At 41.8% G+C, this 20,731-nt stretch overlaps 4 protein-coding genes across 4 annotated transcripts; 1 reads left to right on the top strand and 3 right to left on the bottom strand.

Annotated features, from left to right (window-relative positions):
- Positions 1–23: 23 nt before the first annotated feature.
- med19a (mediator complex subunit 19a) lies at positions 24–3,758 on the bottom strand. Its single transcript, XM_070913389.1, has 6 exons — positions 3,438–3,758; positions 2,838–2,960; positions 1,679–1,812; positions 1,502–1,598; positions 1,316–1,410; positions 24–439 (listed from the first exon to the last, which is right to left on the bottom strand). The coding sequence occupies exons 1-6, from the start codon at positions 3,655–3,657 to the stop codon at positions 374–376; spliced, it is 735 nt and encodes a 244-aa protein (XP_070769490.1). The 5' UTR covers positions 3,658–3,758; the 3' UTR covers positions 24–373.
- A 159-nt stretch (positions 3,759–3,917) lies between these two features.
- On the bottom strand, positions 3,918–6,524 carry pmf1 (polyamine modulated factor 1). The gene is made up of 5 exons (XM_070913688.1): positions 6,298–6,524; positions 5,654–5,759; positions 5,386–5,486; positions 4,537–4,732; positions 3,918–4,078 (listed from the first exon to the last, which is right to left on the bottom strand). The coding sequence occupies exons 1-5, from the start codon at positions 6,522–6,524 to the stop codon at positions 4,013–4,015; spliced, it is 696 nt and encodes a 231-aa protein (XP_070769789.1). The 3' UTR covers positions 3,918–4,012.
- Positions 6,525–6,703: 179 nt separating this feature from the next.
- Positions 6,704–10,608, top strand: LOC139291367 (thioredoxin-related transmembrane protein 2-B-like). Its single transcript, XM_070913382.1, has 8 exons — positions 6,704–6,892; positions 7,038–7,098; positions 7,622–7,735; positions 8,578–8,654; positions 8,943–9,049; positions 9,703–9,768; positions 9,857–9,986; positions 10,095–10,608. Exons 1-8 carry the CDS (start codon positions 6,704–6,706, stop codon positions 10,272–10,274), a joined length of 924 nt encoding a protein of 307 aa, XP_070769483.1. The 3' UTR covers positions 10,275–10,608.
- A 64-nt stretch (positions 10,609–10,672) lies between these two features.
- zdhhc5b (zinc finger DHHC-type palmitoyltransferase 5b) lies at positions 10,673–19,893 on the bottom strand. Its single transcript, XM_070913474.1, has 11 exons — positions 19,490–19,893; positions 18,814–18,935; positions 18,465–18,622; positions 17,779–17,951; positions 17,517–17,619; positions 17,299–17,390; positions 16,856–16,988; positions 15,431–15,539; positions 15,161–15,267; positions 13,434–14,362; positions 10,673–12,942 (listed from the first exon to the last, which is right to left on the bottom strand). The coding sequence occupies exons 1-11, from the start codon at positions 19,636–19,638 to the stop codon at positions 12,837–12,839; spliced, it is 2,181 nt and encodes a 726-aa protein (XP_070769575.1). The 5' UTR covers positions 19,639–19,893; the 3' UTR covers positions 10,673–12,836.
- Positions 19,894–20,731: the final 838 nt, after the last annotated feature.

Raw genomic sequence — 20,731 nt, 5'->3', positions numbered from 1 at the left:
AGGTCTTACAAGGAGACACAAGCAAAGATAATAACCAAAGTTTATTTGATTTTGGCATTATGGTCAAAAGATATCACAACAAAATCAAAGAGGGACATACATACAGTGCCTGCTCAGTCATCCAGAACACCATACAGCTCATCAGCGGCTTTCTGCCTTTTACACTGTTACGTAACATTTCTTTAGATCCTCACACACATCCACTGTGTCGCTGCTGCTTTCACTCTCCCACACATCACACAACCATTTGCATTATTGGATTCATCCCCTCCCTCATTAAACATACTCCCGATAATACAATTATCTGTAAAACACACACATCCTCTTACAAAATGCACATTCAAACACAGGCGTGCACACAGTGGGCTGCCGTCTATCTGAGGCTGTTGCTGTTGGGTTGTGATCCAGCGAGGCCGGGGTGGTCGGGACTGTGGCGGTTCTGGAGGGGGGACAGAGAGAGCAGTAACTCACCGGATCATATTTAACATGTGCATCTGTGATCCTGCAATTTAAACAGACTATGTTTTACTTGTGTAGACATGCCAGTGATTAACTTCAGCCAAGCACACGGCTGTTGTGTTCGCTGCTGCTGGCTGACATGTACATCGACATGAAGCAAGAGGAGTTCAGTGGGTCTACATATTTTTTATATTAATATTGAATTAAGTGACTATATGTGATGTGATAGTGGATGCTCATAGTGACAAATCCACCAAATCCCACATCTCTGCAGCCCCATGGAGGGGTTTGCTCTCTTTTAACAAACTGTTTTCATTACGGCTCACACATTTCTGTTCCCCTCAAATCTGTTTCCAGCTAAAAAGTTCTGACAAACGCTACCTGCAGTATCAAACAGCTGACAGACAAAGTTGTTGACTAGCTGGTGAATAAAGATAAACACCCAGGTCACACATCTCAGAAGATGGTTAAGACTAAACTAGAGATAACAGGTAGTGAATACTGGACTTAAATTTGTCAGGTGTTCAGAAACACAATTCTAATCGTAATGACAATGTTACAAAGTATCTGATAAATGTCTAAGTTGGAAACTGTTCGCAAATAGGTAAGCTATAACTTCATTAAGCAATAATAAGTCATGGCTGGTGTCTGCAAGCTAGTCATGAAATACTTTCATTCTCTAGTGGCCAAAATCAATTAAAGCAGCTTTAAGTTTATTTATTAGCTTAAAACTGGAAATGTTTAGGTATTTGGTTAAATACTTGGTATTAGGTTTTAAGATAATTAAGTTTAAGATCCATAGTAATGCCTAACTGGCAACTTTATGAATTACTGCGGTCTTGAGAGATTTACTTACCTTCTTCTTTTTCTTGTCTTTCTTCTTTTTCTTGCGGTCAGGATCGTCGTCCCTCTTTTTCTTCTTCTTCTTGGGATCAGAGTCTGATGGAGTTTCTGCAATGTCAAAGAGAAGCAGGTCAGTGGCCTGAAGACATGTTACATTCCTTTGAGTTTGTTTATACTGTATGTACAGTTTATGTCATACCTTGTGGTAAAGGGTCCTGTGGTCGATGATGTTTGTGCTTGTGTTTGCTCTTCTTCTTTGGAGGCTGTATGTGCATCAGTCTGTACTGTTCTGGGAGCTGGGAAAAACAAACACAAAATCACAGTCAGCATGCTGAAAATGTGTGTATGCATATTGTGTATTGTATTCAGTTAGTACCGGTCCTGTGTGTAGTCTGAAGCCTGTGAGCAGAGCGCCTGTCAGAGGGCTGAAGGAGTTCCCACACACTGGAGGCTTATCGATCAGAGAGCGCAACGAGCTGCCATCCTGAGTTCCCGGACAATCAATCATACCTGCAGCACAGAAGAGAAAGGATAAGTTGGAATGAGGGGAAAAGTGACAGAGATCAAAATACAAGCAATGAAACAGCAAGGTGGTGAGCACTGAACACACAGCTATGACGATGTAAAAGAACAAATGTCAACAACGAAAGCAGTGGCATGTCAGTGGATTCATTAAGCTGATATCGCTTTTACCACTATATTTACTATTGTGAGGAATTTACAGATCAGAGCCACAATGGACCAGCCTCAAATTTGTATGTTACATCTATGTATATCCCAAAATCTACAGGACATAGGTGTGGTTCTTAGGATAACAGCTCCAGAGAGCAGTCGAAACTACAGCAACACTTGAAGCATTAAGTACAACTTTCAGCATGTTGCCTTCATCTGAGTCATCGCTTGATCTGTAGGTTTGGGGGCGATTGTGGCTCAGGAGGTTGGCAGGGTTGGAGGATCAACCCCCGACTCCTCCTATCCATGTGTGGAAGTGCCCTTGAGCAAGAGCACGACGACAGCAAGTTGCTCCCAGTGGGCAGGCCAGCGTCTTGCATGCACGGTGCAAGGTTAACTTTTTTTGTCCACCGGCCTAATGGCTAGTGAATGTTCAAATTTGATCAGCCACTCAACAGATTACTATTGTTTGTATGGCTGGTGAGAGAAGCAAATCTACCAGCCACTTGCATATTTTTACCATTTTGTGCCCTGCTAGCATGGCAGCTCCGTTGTCAGTGTGTGTGAGTGTGTGTGAATGAGAGGCAAACTTGTATATCACTTTGTCCGTTACGGTAGAAAAGTGCAGTCCATTACCACTTATGCAGAGAGAGCAACATTTTTAGATGACCCTGATGAAGGTCACAAGCCGAAACATGCCATTAATATAACTAATTAATTAATGAACAACTTTCAATGATAAAGTCATTAACTAATGTCCTACTTTGAACCTTAACTACACTTGTTTTTCTAATGAGGTATGTGCAGCCCCCCACCATTACCACTTGGTTGTCAGGCCACATTTGTTCCTACCCATAACCCACCTGGTAACTCTGGCAGAAAGTTGCTGAGCTTCTCCTTCACCTTCTTCCCACAGAACTTGTTGTAGGCGTGCTCCAGGTTGTAGTGCGTGATGAGGTTGGTGTTGCCTGTTAACTCGTTTCCCACTGAACGCAGATTCATATCAGTGGAATTCATACAAATACCATCAAGTCATGTCATATATAAATAATTTATACATCTTGCAAATTAGGTAACCCAGCAAAATTATCGCTAGGTGCCCATTTCCAACCGGTGCTTATGTTAGATCGGAGATGCTCACTCCTATAATATCAGCAGTTAAGGTAACATAACATTTAACTTTCAAAACACAACAGCAGAAATATAGGAAACTCAGTGGGAAATATTTTCGCGTCACAGACAACATAAACACCAACCCTACCTATGAAAAACAGTTAAACAGCTAAAACCGGTAATTAGCTTACTAAATATTCTCTATAACACTTATGCTATCTTGTTGGCTAACGTTAACTAGCATTGTTTACAAACTGCTTAGCAACCTTTGATAGCAGCTAAACTCTTTCTCTTAGCTAACAGACAAATAACATTCAAAGCATATAGCAGTTATAATAATCCGACAGTACCAGGAAGCTCCCGCAGTAAGTAGAAAGGTTCATTCATGGCTCCGGGCTTCCGCAGAGCAGGCCCTTCATCCCCGAGCTGCGGTGGCATCTGCCCCGCCATGGAGACTTGATTCTGCGGTAGAGGCGGCGGAGGTTTCCCCGGTCCGAAACCCAGAGACGAGGAGCCGGGCGGTCCCTGAGCTTCATTTTGCCCGTATAGAGTTGAAAACATTTCCGTCATATCTATCACGAATAATACATGTATATGCAAATAAAAAGCCGGTTTCTTCAAGCGTCTGACCTGCTGCTTGTTAGTATGGAGTTCACCGCGAAGCCATCCGACTGTCAGCTACTCGACTCTTCACTTCTTTGTGGCATTATTTTCACGGCCCCCTAACCGTAATACCAGGCGTAAACACGCACATTACCATAATGATTGGTGTATGTTGGCTCACACGGATATAACCACTGAGTTCACAAAACATTTCTAAGTTCCAAGATTTCAAGTTTATTGTCAGACAAACAGGCATAGTAAACAAAATCAATATGTACAGTTAAGTTAAGTTGATGCATCTGCAGGTCAAATAGTTGGAAGATCACACATCAAAGACATCAGCAGGGCAGAGAGAAGATGCCAGTCTTTCAAACTCTGTGACTGAGGCCTAAAAGAGAAAGAAAAAAAACAAACATACAAAAGACTGTTAACGCTCGAGGCAAACTTATATTCTATATTTCTACTTATGTTATAGTGCACAGGTATCTTTTGGCCCTCAGCTGTCAAACAGAGGCCTCCTTCAGACTGTACCAATGCCAATACCATGTTTTTCTCCTTTATTTTTAAAAAAAATAAAAAATATCACTCTCATTTACAATATATCAAAGTTACTAAAACTTACCTGGGAAGTAAAATGTAGCTTTTGATAAATACTGTTCAATCACGCAGTTATTACAGAATTTATGAGACTAAAATCACAAGAATTTTTCTATGCATTATGTAAAAGAGCTTTGGTGTATTCATTTCCAGTTTACATCGTCCAGAATACATTTTACAGTAAAGACTCGAGCACTTTTACACTTACTTACACATGCATACCCTTTGTGAGCGTAAAAATAAACTCACCTTCCACTCATCAACAGCGGTAGATATACGGTGTTCAGTCTGAGCAATACTCTCTCTACCAGCCTGAACCTTCTGTGCCAGGTCAGCATTCTCTGCTTGAATCTTTTTCAGCTCCAGTCGCATGTAGGCTTCCTGCTTTTGATAGTATGGCATCAAAAAGCTGCAAAAGTCCTGCTCAGGAACCCCACTTGGCCGCCTAACAGAACAAGTGAGATGGTAAAGGTTTAAAATGTTTAGCATCTTAATGGTGTTGCAAAATAGAAATATTACTGTGGTGATATGCAGTGCAATGAAGAAATTCACCTATATTACAGGTCCTATAATAGCTTAAAATACAGTGTATACAAGTGTTTAGACAATAAGATGTTCCTTAGTGATTAACACAACAATGCTGGGGCAAACTGTTGGTACTGTGACCCAACAACTGCCCTCACAGTTGCCTGTGGATCCTTCTTTATGTATCTACTTTGAATAATTGTGGAAATTTTCATGAGTAAGTTTTAAATCTTCAAATATTTATCAGTTAAATATTTGACTAACAACAGTTTCAATACAACACTATAATTATTCAGTAAATTAAATGAGAGAAGGGTGGAGAGAATCTCTGCAGTTTAAATTCAGAAACACACAAAGAGGTGTGGATTTGCTATATTTCTGACGAGAAAACTAACTTACTACCTACTTGCTTGTTACAATTTATTTGAATGAGTGGTGGTAATGGGAGCAGATGGATGTCAGAATTCAGATGTTGTCAGAGAGGGCAAAGTGTTTTACAGAGAAACTGATCCAAAGCTTGACATGAAACTAATACAACATTTAATTGGAGAGTTTTCAATGCTGTTTACTGACCATGCAGCATCTGGATTGTTCTTGGCAGCACTCTCCAGTTTGTCCAGCTCATTCAGTTTAAACTCTAACCGGCCTTCTTCAATCAATCTGCTGATGTCCTCCTTCACATACACAGAAAAAGGCATTCATGTAAGCAGGTGAAAATAAAAGTGGGTAGACCAGTGCATACTTCATACATATATATAATATATAATACAAACAACAAGGCAGTAGACCCTCCATTTGTCGTTTATTTTCATGCATGGTATTAATGTGATGTGCTGCACACCTGTACAGTCCTCCGCAGCTCCTCTATGAACTGCTTGTGAATGCTCTCCATCCTCTGAGGGTTCTTCTTGTACAGCGGACGAAAAGCGCTGGCGAATCTGTTAAAACTGTGGGTGAAAGCAGTGTCAACCAAAAATGCATCGAAGTGTGGCTTTTCCCAAAACACAACCTTTTCTCGGTCAACTAATCTAGTACTGAAATTATTAGCATTATTAGTGAATCTACAAATTCATCAACAGAAACATTTGGAGATGAATGTGAAAATAATAATATAATCTTTTGCTGCTGCCCAAAAAACTTAAAATCTCTTCTTTTCAATAATTCACGTTAAACAACTTTCATTAAATTGGCAGCTCTTTTCAAATATGGTCAGATGTGTCAATGAATGATGCACAGTTATGATCATCATTTACATTTACAATAGATCTCAGTCCTTCACACCAGCTGAGACCACAGTCACACTGCTTTTGTAGCTCATCTGTATCTTCACGTTAGCTTGGTACCGTTTGAACTTTCCTATTATACATATTTAACTCACCCCAAGTTAATATCACTACACTGTAATTTACAGTAATGATGATCAATACAAACTGGGACTACTGCACACAGGCGTTTCAGACATATTAAACACAAATGACACGTTACCTGGCATGGTCGATGAACTTTTCCAGGCTCTTCTGCATCACTTTGTTGAACAACTTCAACCGGTTATACCGAGCTTCAGTCTCCTCGGACGGCTTACAAACTGATCCTGGGTTTGACATCTGTGAGGAAACTTCGCCTGTAGCTTCATTACTCTTGTTTTCAGCGCAGTCTTTAACACATACGTTTTCTACAGTCTCCTTTTGCGATGCTACTTCGCTTTCCTCCATTTTCAGCTTTCTGTTTACGTTTTGCAGTACCCGCCAAATCTACGGCGAGTCCCTGCGCCCAGAAACTACGAAATCGTCTTATGTGGCGCAGGCGCAGTTCGATCTAGCCACCACCAGTCAGTTACTTCAGCTGTCATTCCTCCTCATACTCCTTGAGGTTGACTGTCGCGCCTGCCAGCATGGGTCTAATCACAGGACTCTGTACTTTCTTGTACCACTTACCTCAGATTTACAAATGGCTGCTGAAGCCGTATTATATCACCTCGCTCTTCATGACCGTCGCCTTCCTGTTGGTCCGAAAGGCTCCCGGTCTGTGCGAGCACCTGGCTACCCAGCGGGAGGACGGCAACTCCTGCGACTTGGACTGGGTGAGCATGGTGGGGATAGGGTTGCGCTGTAGTGCTGCCTGTTCTGCTGCTAAATATGGTGGGGCTAAATTAGCCGCTGTATCATGAGTTAGCGAATTTACCCTTCTCACAAAGTTGTCCCATGTTTTGTCTTTTTGTTTCACAGAGAGAAATGGAAATACTTATGTTTCTCAGTGCAATAGTGATGATGAAGAACAGGAGAGCGAGTAAGTAATCCCTACCCCCTCCACACACACACACACACACACACACACACACACACACACACACACACACACATTTGTCTATGTGTAAACCAACTGATGTCACAACATAGTAAGTGTTTGGTTATACTGTAAACTGTCACATCATCAAAAGTGGCCTATTCACCAAGCCAGTGATGCTCAGGGAACCACCAAGGTTTCCTTATTAAACCTCATCTTTAACCAGCAATATGACTGTGTTCGACATCATATCTAACAACAAGGACATTAGGTATTTGTGTCGTATAATGAGTGGCTGTTAAACTTCAACCAAACTGGTATTTGTGACCTAATGTGTAACTGTTTTAAATCCTTGACCTGAAACCAGATGAGAAGCGCTGCACCAAGCCACATCCAGGAAGTGCTGAACTGAAAACTTTGTTTTGTTGTGTAAACATTACAGTGTAATCCTGCTTTCCTCTGACCTTGAATCAACAGCGTGAAGGTTTTTCCTCTGCAGCATTCATTGTGCTCCTCTCTTTCTCAGTCACACTGGAGCAGCACATAGGCAACTTGTTCCTGTTCAGTAAAGTGGCCAACGTCATCCTCTTCTTCAGGCTGGACATTCGGCTCGGCATCCTTTACCTCGCTTTGTGTGTCGGTCAGTGGCCTTTTAACCCTTGTTATAAATACTTCCCCACTCACGACTACATTTGAGATATGAGAAGAAAACATTACACTAGCGTTCCTAACAAGCAGCAGGGTACCAGCCCATCACCTCCACCTCAAAATGGTGCCATTTAAATGTGTCACAGCTACAGATGCAGGGTATCTCTCAGGAAATTGTTTAGCAGAGGTGGATCCTTTGGTCTTGTAGTCACTTTTGGTAGTAGATGACGGCCTAAACAGTTGGCAAACTCATTAAATATGTGACATTTGTGAAATAGCTCCTTTCCCCTGAATGTTAATGTTTTATTTAAAGTGTATTCATTTTAATAATGTTGGCAGAGGTGGTCTTTATGTCACAATTTCACAATAAAACACTGCAGGAAACCCTCAGATGTCACATATTATCTTATTAAAGCCAAATATTAACTTGGATCTATATATTCGCCTACAGTTTCTATGGAATTATTGGTTATAGATATTCATAAAATAAGCCAAGATTGGGGGAAATTGATTAATTTGAAATACAAATCAAAGGTGCCTGCAATCAACAATTGCCTGTTTTATTACCGTTGTTTCGACTCAATGCTGGTCTTCCTCTTGGGTTTTTGTATCGATCGCCTATTCCACTGAGGTATTGTGGATGCTCACACAACTACCCGTGCCAAAATAAATAACACGTCTTCACTTCAAGTAATGCTTTTATGGTTTTAGTGGCTATTTATTAACCAAAGCTGAGATTTTCAAAGCTTCAGAAAATGTCACTCGCACATCTAACCATTGTTTTCATACATTGGGAACCTCTGCAATGTAAACTTATATATGCTTTTTCTCCAGCATTCGTCATGACCTGTAAGCCACCTCTCTACATGGGCCCCGAGTACATCAAGTACTTCAGTGACAAGACCATAGATGTGAGTGTTACACTACGGACTCTGCTGAGTTGCAGTTGTTTAAATGCTTGTAAATTCCTTTAGGATGTATAGTTCTCTGATATGTGAAGGAGTATTAAAGTATTAATATGCAATATAATAAGAACACAAAGATGAGTGCCTTAGATTGTTTTCTTTTAGTTCCAATCAATTGCATAATTCAAAGTAATAGTATAGTATAATAGCAATCAATATTACAATATGTTAATTGGACATTATAAATTGATGATGCCCTAGTCTTAATAATAATGTTGTGTGTTGAGTCCTTAGGAGGAGCTGCAGAGTGACAGTCGTGTCACCTGGATTGTTGAATTCTACGCCAACTGGTCCTCCGACTGCCAGTCGTTCGCTCCCGTCTTTGCCGACCTTTCTCTCAAGTAAGAGATGAGTGAACACAGGTCTTCAGTGATCGAGATACTGAGGCCTAGAGGGTCTCAGTCAGGGTCTCCCCAGGCCCTCCCTCAAGTTAATTAGTCATTATCATTAAAACAGATAGAGTTGTGATATATGTTGGGTCAACAAATCACCAATCACACCTTTACTTACATAAGCAACCGTGATGTCTATTTATTCTGCAGGAAGTACAAAGAAGATGAACCATATGATTAATAAACATTTAAGACCCAAATATTTCTTGAATTTACGGAGCATTATGTATATTTTAATACTATTTTATTTTAGCTCCTAGCTGTTCTTCATTCACTGTAAAATCCTGGTCTTTGATGTCTTGGATATGAATTTACTTAATACCAGCTGCAGACACTGGTGTCATGTATTCAATGGAAGAATTAGCTCAATAACTCACTTCCATATTATATGCTGTATTTCTGTATAGATTATACATTTTTTTAAGTTTAGGCTTTTTAATTAAAATAAATTATTTTTAAGATGTATTGAATGTTTCCTTCAGTAACCACAATCACAGTGTTGGAATTAATTGTTCTGCAATTCTGCAGAAGAATCTAAGTCAACTCCTTAAATGTTTTGGCTTACTTTGAAGCCTAAATGTCACTTCATCTATGTACTTAAGGTACAACTGTGCTGGACTCCGGTTTGGGAAGGTGGACATCGGACGCTATGGAGAGGTTTCAGAGAAGTCAGTCATTTTCACTCTTTAGTGATGCAGCAGCAGTTTTAATGCCCGTTCACAGATAATGACTGTTCCATGAATTCTCTCTGAACAGGTACAAGGTTAGTACTTCTCCTCTGGCGAAGCAGCTGCCCTCGCTAGTGCTTTTCCAGGGAGGGCGGGAAATTATGAGACGTCCAATGGTGGACAATAAAGGGAGGGCTGTATCTTGGACCTTCAATGAGGTAAGTCCAGTCTGTAACAAACACATGGAGTATGTACTGAGGAGGCGTCACTCGCAGCAGCCTCAGATTCACACATAGATGCTAATATGAAGCTTACTTCCTTCCTAGGAGAACATTATCCGAGAGTTTAACCTCAATGAGCTCTTCCAAAAATCTAAGAAGTTGAACAAAGGTCGTGGTTTGAAAGAAGAGGAGCTGAACGGCCCTCAGCCAGAGGAGGGCAACGACGAGCTCCATCCTGGAACCGACAACCCAGACGAGCCCATAGAGAGCAAGAAGGACCAGTGAAGAGGATGATTCAGGGAGGGGCTGCATGAAGTCTTTCCTTTTTCTCCAACATTGCTATGCCTTACATTATTGCGAAAGTGCAGAATATTAAAGAATGGAGAGCGGAAAATAGGTTTAACCACTACTAGACATCATGTCTACACTGTCTTTACTGTGGTTTGGGGACATTTTATTACAGACCTTAAGTTATTTGAGAACAAATGCCTTTTTTTTGTAATGATTGTTTTTTTGTTTTTTTTGCTACTTTCAGCAACATCTCATCGCTGCGTATAAACTTCTGCTGCCTGTATTTTGCACCTAGTGTGTTTACTGATGTCTCATATTTCAAAGCCAAAGAGAAGTGAAACAAATTAAAAAAAAAGTGTACACAGTTAAGATTCATTACGCATCCAGTTTTTCATCAGTTTGACCTTTTTATTCTGAGAAGACATCTTTTTAAAAATTCTTTGTAAGGCCATTTTGGAAATGTCTTTAATGTCTCGTTACAGATATTTGTGAAACTCGTTCCATTCATCACAGCCCACAATAGCAATATTTTATCTCACATAGAAGATTACCTACTATACTCACACAGTTTTCAAATTGTTCAGTGGCCACCATCCTTGGCCAGAGCAGAAAGAAAAGTAACACAGGTTCTCTTTATCTCTGTACGACAGCTGCTTGTGCCATTAATGATGCTTCTTTTCTTGTTACCACCCACACATGAATAGGGTGGGTGTTTGACAAAATTCTCACAAGTATGCACGCCAGTGAAGCATTCAGCACGACAAACAAAAATCCACATGCACACCGAACACATAGCCTGGGAGGGTTTAAAACTTGTAACACAGTCGTTTGGGTTGAACGATGATAACTTGTGTGCTTCAAGCGTGTACTTTTACCCCCAAAGACGTGCTACATTCAGCCAGCTTCGACATTCTACTGCTAACACGACTGTGGGCCTTGATAGAAAAAAGAATAAAATAAATACAACCTCTACTGTAATGCCCAATCCTGAAAGACACAAACTCACGTACATACCTCCCTTCCTCTAATTATTCCTTTTTCAACATGGCTGTGGATTAAAAAAAAAAATTAACTGTACTTTTTACAGAAGTTTTTTTTTTTTTTTTTAAAGCAAGTTAATCAAAAAATCTAATCTGCCTTACAGTTTTTTCTCAGAAAAGTGTAAAAAATAAAAACCAATAGAAAAAAATAAAAATGCGCTTGCTTCACTATGAATGGTCTCAAGGCAAAAGAAAAACAATCAACACAGTCTACAATTACAAACCAGTCCCTCCTTAAAAATCTATTCAGTGGCATATTGCATTTACAATTCCATTTTTTCATAAAAAAATTTCATACTTCCTCTTCTTTTCTCAAAAAACGGAGAACAAAGTGGTAGAGACTGGTTTGAAATTGTGTCCAAAACTACATGGTTGTCTTGTCTGGTGAAATAAATAAGCCCTTCCCTCGCTGCCCCTATTTGGCTGGCCATCTGTTAAAGGTACATGGTTCTGCTCGCGTCTTGGTTGACTGACAGACAAAACATTACAGAAAAGAAGAAGAAAAAATAACCACCAAAAGGACATACAATGATCTTAAAGCTACAAACAGATTTTGCATAATGTCTCTAGCATAAACATTACAAGCGTACATTCCACAAAGATGCTTGTGCTGCAAACGTGATTCAGAATTTCTTTGTGGCTTTCCAAAAAAATAAAAAATTAAGCTCAATTATTTGCCACTTCAGCTGTCCACCAAAGGATCATCATTCTCTTTGGACGATGTCGATTCCAGCAAGAGCTCATGAGTGGCTGATGCAGCCATTAAATATAAACAGGCAACTGATTTGAAATCGCTTTCATGAATAATTACACACAGTACATCTGCCACCCTTATCAATAGTCATCTTCAATACCTGACGATTTGACCCAATAATAATCTGTAAGATTTTATACATTTATATAAAACAATATTTTAAAAAAAGATTTATAAAACTAAAATGATACTGTGTTAATAGGTTGGACTCTGTCCATGACTCTTATTGATAAACAAGTTGTGTGGTCCGTTCAGACAGAGGACAAGAAGATGTTTCTATTGGTCAACAGTCCTAAATCCTCCCTCTTAAAACTCTACATCCACTGGATAAAGGCCATCCTTTCCTTTAATGTCAGACACTGTGGTCAATACTCTGTGTGCTAATGTACCAAAGGAAAACAGCAAATCATTGAATAGCTATGCGTGTTCTATAGACATATCTGTACCCAGCCGTGATCATACAGTCACATCAGTCTATGGCTCACAAAGTGGCTAAAATGTGACGAATTGATCCTGTGAAAAATGAACCAGTGTCCCCTTCTACTCTTTGTTCAAATCTGAAAGGCTAGCAGAGAAGAGTGGCCAGTGGCGTTACAAAGATAACAAAGTGAGTACCAGACAGGCCTGCTCCTTCAGTCCGTTGCTGCGGAGAACAGTCATTTTTCAAGGGCCTGCAGACGTGAATAATATCCAGCTCAGGTAAGAGACAAGTGGAAGTAGTCCAGTGACTCCTTGTGATAGACCATGAAGGATGTCTGTCACTCAAACCGATATCTCGTAAGTGGTCCCTCCAACGCCTGTCACCTTCTTCACCCCGCCGCCTGGTTTGGATGTGGTGTGATTGGCCAAGACTGGGCGAGAGGTGGATCTGATTGGACAGCCATCAAGAAGGGGAAGGGGAGGACATAGGGGTGGGGGCAGACAAAGGATATATGGATGTGGAGGTGAGTGGTTCTACTTCAAAAATAACAACAAACAAGCACAAACAGCAGCAAAAGGCATTTGGTAACTATAGTGAGTAAGAAAATGACAGAAAAGGCTCCAGGACAGAAGTAAATAGCAGCATGGTTAAGCATGCTTTCACAGAGCTAAACACTTACTGGCATGCTGTTAACACTAATGCACACATTCACACATCTGAGCCAAAACAACTTCCATACACACATCCAACTGTTAAACACTAAGCAAGCAAAAGACTGACTGTAAACCGTGGAAAAGGAAAAGGAAGACTCACACAGATCAGGGAGGAAGAGCAGGGCTGACACAAACCAGGGAGGAAGAAGAAGAGGATTAGGAGAAAAAGGAGAAGGAGGCGGAAGAGTAGCAGGCTGACGGATCTGGCGACGGATCACTACTCACTGTGGAGCCTGTTGCCCTCCTCCGGCTCCTCCCCCTCCCAGCACAGTGCCTCCTCCTGCAGGCCGAGGCTTGTGCTGAGGCCCTGCCTCCCCAGTGTAAGACTGGGACTTGCCGAGGGAGAGGCCACGAGGTGGCGGGGAGACGGGGGGCTCTAGTGAGCGAGCCCCAGGGGACGAGGATGAGGAAGGGTTACGAGAGGCTCGGGAAGAGTCCTGGTTATGCTGGAGCAGGTGCTGGATCTCAGGAGGCCCAGAAGAGGAGGGAGGGGGCGGGCTGACGGCACGCAGGTAGGCCCTGTGGGGGGAGGAGAAAGTGGCAGAGCCCTGGAACAGCTGCCCCTCCCTCTGCTGGGCAATCTGAGCTGAGAGGAAGGGCGACGTGTAGCCCTGCAGCCGGGTACTGGGTGACACCACCTCAGGCTGGCCCGTTATAATTGCTGACGGAAACAGAGCATGAGGTTTCTGTGGCGACAGCTCGTGGGCAGCTGACTCAAACTCTGGGCTCTCGGATGGTGTCAGCAGGCTGTCATAGGACAGGCTGCCATTCCGAGGTGTCTGATTGGCCAGGCTTTTGTAGCTGGTGTCTGTGGTGCCTTCCGAGTGGAGCGTGGCCAGCGGGTTATGTGCCGTGTGCGCTGAGCGCATGCTGGAGGAGCGGGAGCCGCCAGTGGATAGAACCAGAGAGGATGGGTAGGAGGTGTAGGAGCGCCCAGTCAGGGAGTAACCCGACATGCCCCCTGACATCACCCCAGCAGTCCCGCCAGGGCCTCCGGGGCCCTCACCCCTCTCCCCTCCCCCTCTGCGCGCCCCTACACCTCCCCCCACCACTGTGGCCCCGTCCAGGCTGCTTGGCTCCGAGCGGTAGCTCGGCTGGCGGCTGGACTGGAGGATGGAGGGAGATGGAGAGTCAAGACTCTCCCCGCGGATCATCTGAGAAGAGGAGAGGAGAGAGGAGGAGAAACAGACCAAAGGTAGAGAGGGGGGAGGACCAGTGTGATGAAGATGAAGGGGGAGAGAAAAATGAAAATCACCATGCTACCTCAGGAATAGATAACATAGCACAAAGTTTTTCTACAGATTCTAACAGAAAAATAAAAAGAGTGATGGGGAGAAATTGGATGCTTGACCGGTGCTCTACACCATCATCACACTACTGGACTGGAAACATTGACTGGCTTGAACAAGCACTGACACTGCATGTCAAAGACTGTGTGTATCAACACATAAATGGAAATACAAATACATACAGTACAGTACATGAACTACACATTCCAGTCAATGCAGTTTCAGGGGAAAAGGATAGATCCACACAGAGACAGCCAAAGGGATAGACACACACACACACACAGATGACACTAGCTGAGACTTACTGATCGACCGATGGCCACTGAATGATCAATTTAAAGTAAAAACAAAAAAGAGGGGCATGGTATTAACCACAAAGGAAATTAGAAGGGACGGGGCATATCAGCTGTTACAGTAATCTATGGGATATTGTTTGTTCTCTTCACTTCTTTTTGTGCAATAAGGTTAACACATCCCATTGTGTTATGCTAAAACAAGCTTACTGTGTAATAATCAACAAGGTCACGTGTATTTAAAAAAAATATATTGAAGACATGTGGTTAACTTCCTTTAATACTCTTAATATTCAGTAGCTACATCATGTTATGTGAATAGTTTATACCCAACACCTTGAGATATGTGCATGTGTAAATTGACATGTACCTTGTTGGGGTGTGTGAGGGCAGTGTGGTTCCTTCCTGGGCTGTTGTAGGCTGGTCGGTACTTGTACATTGATGGCGTAGTTGGAGCTTCAGTCAACAAGCTGCTCTCTGAGTGGCAAGAAACCAGAAGTGACATCAGAAAACAAACATTCAGCTGTTTGTTTGCACAAGAGGTAAAACACTTGAAGTACCTGGGCTGCACTCAGATGTCAGGTGACATACCTGTAACTACCTAGGTTCACTTATGTATTTTTGTGTGTGTGCGTCTCACCCTCCGTGTCAGCACGGGGCAGGCCTGGGTAGCGAAGCTCTGGCTTTGGAGGAGGTGGAGGCTCTGCATCAGCTGACTGGCTCTCCATCTGATCTAGACTGCTCTTGGACTGGAAAAGACACACAGAGAAGTCATATAAGCAGATATACAGTATTATTAGACTGTGTTCTGAGTCTTGCACGTTCCCAGTTTTGCAAACCGCCACACATCTGCAAAGCTCAGCATCAGAAACGACCTGTTACCTGAAATTATCTCTAGATCAATTCCAGACCCAACCTGACACGTTAATATAAGACTCACAACCTGACCAGTAGGTTTATCAAATATGCTTCAAGCTGGCTTCTTGACAGCACAGGCAAAAAGTGTAGTGCACGACAAGGAACTAAATGTTCCTTGTCAAACTAAATGTTCCTTGTTGTGAAAGAAAACAGATAAATAAATTAAAAAACGCTGTGTCACGTGCAGATTGCACAGGCAGAAGCACCCTCCACGTTTCCTCCTGCTCAGGCACACTTTCATACATCTCCAAAGAACATTATTTAAATCTTCAGACACGACAGCAGGATTTAACTGTTAACTGACTTTGTGTGCTTTTCTGAAAGATAAATAGCTGAATACGTAGCGACATAAGACAATGTTTTTCAAATATGGAGAGGAGGAGCAGAACAGCAGAGTTCAGAATGTGTTATTTCATCTATATTAACTGTATAGTTTGCAGAATTACAACCAATGCCAGTATCCATGGCAGCAGCACCAATATAGACTACATCAGCTGCCTGTTCACAGTTGGTCGCATTTTCTGTGTTGCTCCTCACCTTTCAGTATTTAAACATGAAAAAAAAAAAAAACAAAGAACTCACTTTATTTGCTTATTTTTGGCTTTGTTTGTATGAATTTTACCTGATGAAAGTCTGAGGACTGAAATGTTGTGTTTATGAAGTGAGTTCAAGTGATGGACTGTGTGGTTCTTCGATTCTTTTCAAGTCACGTTTTTGATCCTACATACCCGACACTAAGAGTTTATGGTGTGCAATAACGTTTTTTGAAATTACAACTTACAATATTGTACTTATTTCTTACCATGAAAAAGAAAGTTTACAATAAAGATGAATAGAAAATAATTAGCTTAATTTTTAGTATTTTGCAAACACAGCTCTTGTTGTTCTTCATTACATTTGTTCACCAGAGGACCCGTGATACCAATTCAAAAAACAGAAATTCATACAAAGATGGGCAACAATTGTCTGTATTTCTAAAAATGACATTTTCATCCCACAGCAACAATGTATACAGTCATACAGTATACACAAATAATAAATAAATAACATGAAAATGCATGAGAATGTCTGCGGAGTTCCTACATCCAAACTTCCACATGTAGACTGCTTGTTATTGTTGTTGTTTGTTGGATTCAGTATCACTCACCCTGGTACTGTGTCGGTCGTTCTGGATGCCATTGTCCAGGACCTTGGCTTCTAGCTGGGCCTCAGTGAGAGGCGGTCTAAGAAATGGAGGCTGCACTTCCAGTGCCTGAGGGCTCCGCCACCGGCCCATGTATCTGTGGGAAGGACATACACATACATTTCACTCCTAATTAAAATGATACAAGCATTACACAACAGGCTTAGCAGTATGTTGCTCTATTGACAAACATAATCTAACACCAGAAGCCGGTCACACTGAAGGCTTGTACTCATATATTCCATCAACTAAACAGACAAGTGAGAACAATAAAAGAGGAGGGTGGAACGGTGGAAGGGGAGAGAGAGCAGTGGAAAGAAAGAGGCAGTGGAAAAAGAATAATTGTGGAGCAAAGTGTTAAAGGAGGGCAGTAAACAGATGAGTGCTGAGGAGAAAGGAAGGCTGACCTGGGGGCCTGGGAGCTGCACAGCACATGTGAAATATTCCTAAAACAGCCGTTGGTGAAAGGGTTAACGCCTCCCCGAAACTTTCCTGTCACCTACAGTGAGAGAGAGGAGGAGAGAAAAATGTTCCGGCTCACATGGACACCAATTTCAATGGTAAAAATACAGAAAAGAAAAATCTGTCTGTCAACGCGATGCACACAGCCAGCTCTTGTATGTACCTGTTCATTTGTGGTCCTACCGCGGGCCACCAACACTATGTGGAAACCAGTCAGGCCAGCGACTGGGACAAAAAACAGACCAGCCACACACATTACAGCCATACTGGGAGGAGAGGGTCAAGAAGGTTACAACAAATCCAGGGAAAAAAGGAAAAAAATAAATAAATACAAGGCTAAAAATCACAAGGCAAAAAAATGTGAAAAGAAAGTCCCATAATTTGTTCTGCAGCTTTATGTATGCAGTGAGCCAAGTGAAGGATACGTAACAGCAGCATGTGGCGTGTCCAGCTGCTGGCGGTGGTGCAGGACATAAACCAAGCCAAAGCCAAATACGTTCATGATGTGGGTGGTAAGTGATAGCAGGAAGAGGAAGAAATGGCGATAATTCCTCCGACCAATGCAGTTGTTCACCCAAGGACAGTGGTGGTCAAAATCCTAAGAGAGCACAGGGACAAAGAACAAGCACCAGTATGATAAGATATGACAGAGAGGAAAATAATGATGACAAGAAAAAAACTACAACACACCAAAATCAATTTGTACCTCCCACACTCACACATGGAAAACTAAGAATAGATCTAGGTTGAGCAGTCAAGTCACGCAGGAGTTTATAAAAGCTCACTGTGAAATTAGGGCTTGGTATCAAAACTAAAAGACACAATACACACACACCACAGGTATATGTAATGGAAACTCATGTAATTAGCATGTTCAGACTTAGTGCTGTAAAGACTTGGATACATTCATTTTCAAATATATACCTTAATAATATATATTTGCTGATCAAAATTTTTTTTCAAAAATGAGCATTGATAATCACACACCATCACAACTTTCATTTATATTTGTGTAATACTGTGAAATAAATGTATTTCTAATTTGGAATCACAATACAGCAAGCATGTGATACTGTACTATGTGCATTTGTGAGTGAGAGTGTGTGTGTACCTCCACACAGTTGTCGCAGACTGAGCAGTGAGAGCAGCGTGGCGGGCGGTAGAAGCGGCAGGTTGAGCACCACTTCATGCGCACCTGGATGCCTTTGATCTCCACTGTCTTATAGAGCGGAGCACGGAAATCATCCTCTTTATCCTCATCCTCCTCCGCTAAAGACAAGAGACACACACACCGAGGCTGAACTAACATCACAATATCTGATCATATGGTCTCCCTGCATCGTGTTATATTCACTAAATTATTTAAATCAATTTTAAGTGGATCATGGTTATTGTATCATGCACTAAAAAGCATTGCATATGCATCATTAGTGTGTGATAACTAACTTTCTGGTGTTTACCTCTGGGGAAGACTCCAGGGTCCATGAAAGTGGCCATGCAGAAGTTTGCAAGGGTGAAAAGAAAAATCACGGCAACGTAGATGGGAATGACAGGGGAAAAATACTCTGACAACCACGGGCACCTGGACAGTACGAAAAATAATGGAAACACATTTACAGTTTGACCGATTATTGCCATAACTACTAGTCTTTTAAAGTCTGACATATTTTCTTGGTCTATTCAAGATGGAAACAGCAACACACGCAGGCTCGAATGCCTGCACTTGCTGGCAAGAAACAGAGGGGAAAAATTAGCAAGTAACACTCCACGCTCCATCAACAACTGCTGATAAGCCTTTGTGGAAGGCAATTTTACCCCCAAACAGCTCCAGTGAAGCTGCTCAGAGGCCAGAAATAGAAGACTGTGATTGTATGGGGAGCTCACAGGTGTGACTGTGAGGAACTGTGTGAACTTAAGTGTTGCTGAAAAGAGGTTTGCTCAGGAAACTTTCTTAATAAATAACAAACAATAAAAACAACAAGACGTCTTTAGATAAAACATAATGCATAAGGATATTTACACATGCTCTGAGCAAACACCAGTATGTACAAACATTATTAGTCACACATTGTGTGTATATACACATGTAGGCCCTTTGCACCATGTTTGCATTATGTGGGAGAAAGAGATACTTACGTGAAGCAGAAGAAGAGGGTGGTGGATCCAACAAGGAAGGTGGTGGCTGCAGACACCGGGACATATCGGCTGGGTCGAAATGGGCGGGAAGGAGCAGAAGCGGGGACACCTACTCCTCCCCCAACCCCCCCACCACTGAAGCCCGGCATCAGAAAAGAAGAGAGAGAGGGGAGGAACACAGAGAGAGGTAGATATCTACTGTCTACCTACTGTAAAGGGTGCTTTACTGGTCAAAATGGCAAATATGGTGTTTGTTTGGGAGGAGAGGCCATGACTACAGACTGGAAAAGAAAAATAACACTATGCAAAGCAGAAACTGAAAGGAAACATGAGGAAATCTGTGTCCAGAAACTAAATGAAATGTTTCCCGGCACCAAAACAATCACTCAAAAGTTTCTTTTATAAAGCAATATACAACTCTACTTGCATGTGTACAGCCTAATCTTATAATGAATAATCTTAATAGAAGCTTATAAAAGCAAAACTATACAAGGGCAATGTGATACAAAAATATGTGTAGGTAATTCATAAATATTTTTGTATGGCTTTAATGTAACTGTTTTTGGTGCAACAATATAAATAAATCTAATCTTAAACTGCTCCCTGGCACCAGTGCAACCTTAATGCTGCTGTGCATTAACACAAAACACACAGAAACTCGCAAACACGACTAAAACTGGAGCAATCTAGGTTTCTGTGCACTCCTGAACCTCAGTGTTTACATTAATGCTCGTCACTGTGCTTGAGTTCTGATTATTCCTCTCAGAGAAAATGAATATAAAAAGAAAAAGACCAGAAAATTAAAGAGGTAGTGGGTGGATAGCCAGCAGGCCGAGAGCAGAAGCACATAGAGGAGAACAGGCAGAGGATTGAGCGCAGCAGCTGCTGATGACTTCTGTGATTGTCCCAAGAGGGTGTATTTAGGCACTGGGTGGGTGGAAGAAACCGAGGATGGCGGCAGGAGGGACAGTCACCGCACTTCAAACTAAGTCAGCAGGGGAAAACAACTAAACTAACAAATTCACTTTTAAACCAGTTGCAGGAAGCTGCTTAACACCAAACAAAAGTCCAGCTTTAAAAAAAACTGTTAAAAAATGTTTCAAAAATGAAGTCTAGCCTTGCCTTTACAAGTAAAATAGCTAAAACAGCAAAGCAGAGTCCCCTGGATCTTTGAGACCCCTGCCTTCAGTCTTTGTGTCAATATGGGTACAAAATCAACTCATTCCAAAAAGAAGCCCCGTG

Source organism: Enoplosus armatus, chromosome 10, assembly GCF_043641665.1.
Source record: "Enoplosus armatus isolate fEnoArm2 chromosome 10, fEnoArm2.hap1, whole genome shotgun sequence".
Taxonomy (NCBI): Eukaryota; Metazoa; Chordata; class Actinopteri; order Centrarchiformes; family Enoplosidae; genus Enoplosus; species Enoplosus armatus.
Note: the sequence above shows the minus strand (reverse complement) of the source record. Positions and strands in the feature narration are given on the sequence as shown.

What these genes read in the sequence shown, in the direction of transcription:
- pmf1 (XM_070913688.1), bottom strand. Translation starts at nt 6,524, where the DNA reads ATGGAGGAAAGCGAAGTAGCATCGCAAAAGGAGACTGTAGAAAACGTA. An exon ending in AACAATCCAGATGCTGCATG is followed by an intron (nt 4,733 to 5,385) that starts GTCAGTAAACAG and finishes TTGTTCTGTTAG; the next exon opens with GCGGCCAAGTGGGGTTCCTG. An exon ending in CCGCTGTTGATGAGTGGAAG is followed by an intron (nt 4,079 to 4,536) that starts GTGAGTTTATTT and finishes TTTCTCTTTTAG; the next exon opens with GCCTCAGTCACAGAGTTTGA.
- med19a (XM_070913389.1), bottom strand. Translation starts at nt 3,657, where the DNA reads ATGACGGAAATGTTTTCAACTCTATACGGGCAAAATGAAGCTCAGGGA. An exon ending in CTTACTGCGGGAGCTTCCTG is followed by an intron (nt 2,961 to 3,437) that starts GTACTGTCGGAT and finishes ATCTGCGTTCAG; the next exon opens with TGGGAAACGAGTTAACAGGC. An exon ending in AAGACAAGAAAAAGAAGAAG is followed by an intron (nt 440 to 1,315) that starts GTAAGTAAATCT and finishes TCCCCCCTCCAG; the next exon opens with AACCGCCACAGTCCCGACCA.
- zdhhc5b (XM_070913474.1), bottom strand. Translation starts at nt 19,638, where the DNA reads ATGCCGGGCTTCAGTGGTGGGGGGGTTGGGGGAGGAGTAGGTGTCCCC. An exon ending in GTAGGACCACAAATGAACAG is followed by an intron (nt 17,391 to 17,516) that starts GTACATACAAGA and finishes CTCTCACTGTAG; the next exon opens with GTGACAGGAAAGTTTCGGGG. An exon ending in GCCCCGTGCTGACACGGAGG is followed by an intron (nt 15,268 to 15,430) that starts GTGAGACGCACA and finishes CTTGCCACTCAG; the next exon opens with AGAGCAGCTTGTTGACTGAA.
- LOC139291367 (XM_070913382.1), top strand. Translation starts at nt 6,704, where the DNA reads ATGGGTCTAATCACAGGACTCTGTACTTTCTTGTACCACTTACCTCAG. An exon ending in GATGAAGAACAGGAGAGCGA is followed by an intron (nt 7,099 to 7,621) that starts GTAAGTAATCCC and finishes TCTCTTTCTCAG; the next exon opens with TCACACTGGAGCAGCACATA. An exon ending in TTACCTCGCTTTGTGTGTCG is followed by an intron (nt 7,736 to 8,577) that starts GTCAGTGGCCTT and finishes CTTTTTCTCCAG; the next exon opens with CATTCGTCATGACCTGTAAG.